The 3,574-nt window shown below is 51.5% G+C and overlaps 1 protein-coding gene across 1 annotated transcript; it reads left to right on the top strand.

Moving 5' to 3' along the window:
• Window positions 1-2,145: 2,145 nt before the first annotated feature.
• On the top strand, window positions 2,146-3,390 carry LOC123965916 (skin secretory protein xP2-like; the record flags this gene model as incomplete). Its single annotated transcript, XM_046042224.1, has 1 exon — window positions 2,146-3,390. A coding segment is annotated over exon 1 (1,245 nt), but the record flags the coding sequence as incomplete, so codon positions are not given.
• Window positions 3,391-3,574: the final 184 nt, after the last annotated feature.

Below are 3,574 nucleotides of genomic sequence, written 5' to 3'. Positions count from 1 at the left end.
TTGTCTTTTACTATTATTATTATTTTTATTGTTTTTTTGTTTGTGTTTGTTTGTTGTTGTTGTTTTTCTCCTCCCCAAGCCCCCCTCTCTGTTCTATTGCAGGTTTCGTTGCTTTCTGCAATTGGTGTTTCCCACAGCTTTTCGTACATCTCGTTCGTACATCTTGTATCTACAGCAGACGCTTGGGCGGTATATTCAGCTCCACTTGTATGTCCTCCAAGCATGAATACGCAAGTGGCGAGTGCTTGAAATGACCCAAAATTTTTCTGCTGTTAGCCAGTACATCACTTACACAATGCTGTGATAGCCACCCCTCGTTCACAATAAGTTGGAGTGTATGCGCGAAGCATCCCAAACTGGCAACTTTAAGGCGACCCATTGCTTTTACTACATTACTGGCATTGTCTCTTAAAATGACATGGACTTTACTCTTCTCAATTTTCCATGCATTTAACATCCCCTCCGTTGCTGTAGCAATGGACTCTCCTGTGTGTGAGCCCCGGAACTGCTTTGCCGGCAGCACTGCTTTTTGCAAAGTAAAACTTGAGTCTATCCACTTTGCCATCAAGCTTAATAATGACATGCGCATGTGATATACAGGTACACATGTACACAGTGCGATGGAGCATAGTGCAAAGGATAAGAAAGGGGTTGGTCATTTAGCACAGTGAACTCAGCGACTTTGTCAGTTATCAGCTTTGCTTTGTTGCTGTCTGACGAAATTTCTCACGCTTCTGAATTGTTTCCAGCAATGTATGTTGTTTCTGTGGAACACTTTTCTTCTTTGCACACGTGTCCTGTAAATATTTGGCGTGCTCTTTTCCATTATGCTTCTGGAAAATGTTTAATTAAGTTTGTGGTGGTGAAGTTTCCAACGCTGCTGCCACCCCACAAAACACTTACGTTGCATAAATTACACTCGGCTGTTTTGCCTTTTTCCTCCTTGACCTTGAAATAACTCCACACAGCTGACATGATAGCTGACAAGTCCCAAACACAGGATTCTAGCTAGTAGCTTTTCATGCATGAGACACATGCTGCTCACCTGTTAACATTACTTGTCGTAACACATCTCTCTTTACGGCAAGTCCCTCAACGCCATATACGTGATACAGTTTATGCAAATGGATCGTATTGGATTAAACTTTTTTTCCCCTCAGATATCCGATCCAGTGATTTTGGCCAGTATCGGACAGATACTGATACTAAGTATCGAATCGGCACATCCCTAGTCAGGTCTGTCCCATTATCTTTCAAAGCGACAGTAAAACTGGTTCACATTGTTGGTAAGGCGTGAGTCGGAGTGGGGAGATTTAGGTTCGTAGCTGGTGATCTGTCTGAAGCCTCTTCAGACAGAAGCAGAGTCATTTTTTGAGAACTGGTGTTGTAGTATCTGGTGCACAGCTGTTTAGCATCTCACACTGCCTTGCTAAACCTGTACTTTGACTCCTTAAACCTGGCTCCTTAAATCTCGACTCCTAAACGCCTCTTCCTTTTCCAACCTTGTTGTCCAACTGCTGTCTGAGTTTGGCTCTGAACCAGGGTTTGTCATTGTTATAACTCACCCTGGTGTGTTGTTTTATAGCTGTCCTGAAGCTGATGTAGGACATCACAGCCTCTGTATACTCATCCAGATTGTTGGTAGCAGTCCTGAAAACATCCCAGTCAGTGCAGTCCAAAAACACCTGGAGGTCCTCTACAGCTACACTGGTCTACTGCTTAGATGTCCTCACCACAGGTTTACAGCGTTTTAGTATCTGTCTGTATGCAGGAATCAGGTGGACCATGGCTTGGTCAGTGTCACACTCTGCATTTCTGTCTCTGTTTTCCCCTACACTCGCTCTCTCTCTCCCTGCCTGTGTCTCATTAGCCTCATGTCTTTCACCTGTGTTGCTCCCGCCCTGCTCGTTAGTCCCTGTGTGTGTGTGTATATATATACCTGGTGTTTCTGTCTTGTCTTTGTCGGGTCATTGTATGTTGTCACCCAGTGTTGCAGTTTGTCTCGTGTCGTCAGCCTTTTGGATTTCTGTTGGACAGCCGTCGTTTATTAAAACCCTTCGTTGAACCATACCTGCTCCGCTCTGTGTCCTGCTTTTGGGTCCTCCAACCTGCTCCACCCTGCTCCACACCACCGATCGTGACAGAATGACCCGACCAAAGATGGACCCAGCGGACATCGTGAGACTGCCTAGCACCTGGGAGGCATTAGGAGTGCCAAAACAGGAGCTAGTGGAGGAGGAATCCCAGTTTTTTGATCTGCTGTCTGTAATGTGGAGGACCGACCCAGAAATGGCTCTGCTTGTGGCATCCTCCAGGTGGAAAAAGACATTTGTTTTTGAGACTGTTTCCAAGTTGTGTTCCATAACCCCCCAGTGTGTGACTGCTAAGCCTGCTAGCCCCGAGCCCCGGCCTGCCGGCTGCATGCAGGGAAGCATCCACCCGTCCTTCCTGGCTAGCGCTGCCAGTCGCCAGCCTGATCCCTGGCCCGCTAGCGCTGCTAGCCGCCAGCCTGATCCCTGTTCCGCTAGCGCTGCTAGCTCCAGACTATATGTTCCCCAGCCTGCGTCCCGATCAGTCAGGCTTGGCACCATCAGCCTGTACAGCCACTCTCCAAGCCTGCCTTTTTCCCAGCCTGCTAGCGCTCCAGCGGCTAGCTCCCTGCCTGTTTCCTGGCCTGCTACCACTGCAGGGGCTAGTCATCTGCCTGCTCCATCCCCCTCCAAGTTGGCTCAAACTTCCAGGTTGGTTGGGGATTCTTGGACTTCCAGCTCTCTGGCTGCCTTTCTGTTGGACTTACCTTTGGAGCCAGAGAGTGAACAGACGGAGTGTCCCCAGCCAACCAACCACTGGTCGGAGGGAGACCGGTCTGCTAGCGGGCTGCTAGCAGACCTACACAGCTCCGGTTCTGGGCCTACTAGCCTGGAGGCTCGCACCTCGTCGAACTCTGCGTGGGATCCACCTCCAGTGAGGCCAGCTGGAGGACGACATAGGCCACGACGACAAGCGGCCAAGAGACTGGCACCTGCATCATCCCCGTCGGTGGACCAACCAACACCAGCTTCGTTAGAACCAGAGAGCCCTAGGATTGCTAGTTCCCAACCAGTCAGCCACCCAGCTCGGAGTCGACCAGCTAGCCTATGGCCTGTTAGCCTGGAGGCTAGGCTCCCCCCGGAGTCCTCCTTCGAGGGAAGTCGCCTGGCCATCTTTTCGGGTTCCCGTGGTGGTCATCGGAGGCGACCAGGTCACCAGCAGCGACCGGTCTGCAACCAGCGTGATCCCAGGCCAGCTAGTGCTACTAGCTTTGTGCCTGCCCACCTGCCTGATCCCCGGCCTGCTAGCGCTGCTAGCAGCCAGCCTGATCACCAGCCGACTCCAGTTCCCTCGTCGGTGGTCCGACCGGCACCTGCTTCGCCGGTGGCCCAGCCGACTCCAGTTCCCTCGTCGGTGGTCCGACCGGCACCTGCTTCGCCGGTGGCCCAGCCGACTCCAGTTCCCTCGTCGGTGGTCCGACCGGCACCTGCTTCGCCGGTGGCCCAGCCGACTCCTGTTCCCTCGTCGGTGGTCCGACCGGCAC

The sequence above is a fragment of the Micropterus dolomieu genome, unplaced genomic scaffold, assembly GCF_021292245.1.
Source record: "Micropterus dolomieu isolate WLL.071019.BEF.003 ecotype Adirondacks unplaced genomic scaffold, ASM2129224v1 contig_11838, whole genome shotgun sequence".
Lineage (NCBI taxonomy): Eukaryota > Metazoa > Chordata > Actinopteri > Centrarchiformes > Centrarchidae > Micropterus > Micropterus dolomieu.
Note: the sequence above shows the minus strand (reverse complement) of the source record. Positions and strands in the feature narration are given on the sequence as shown.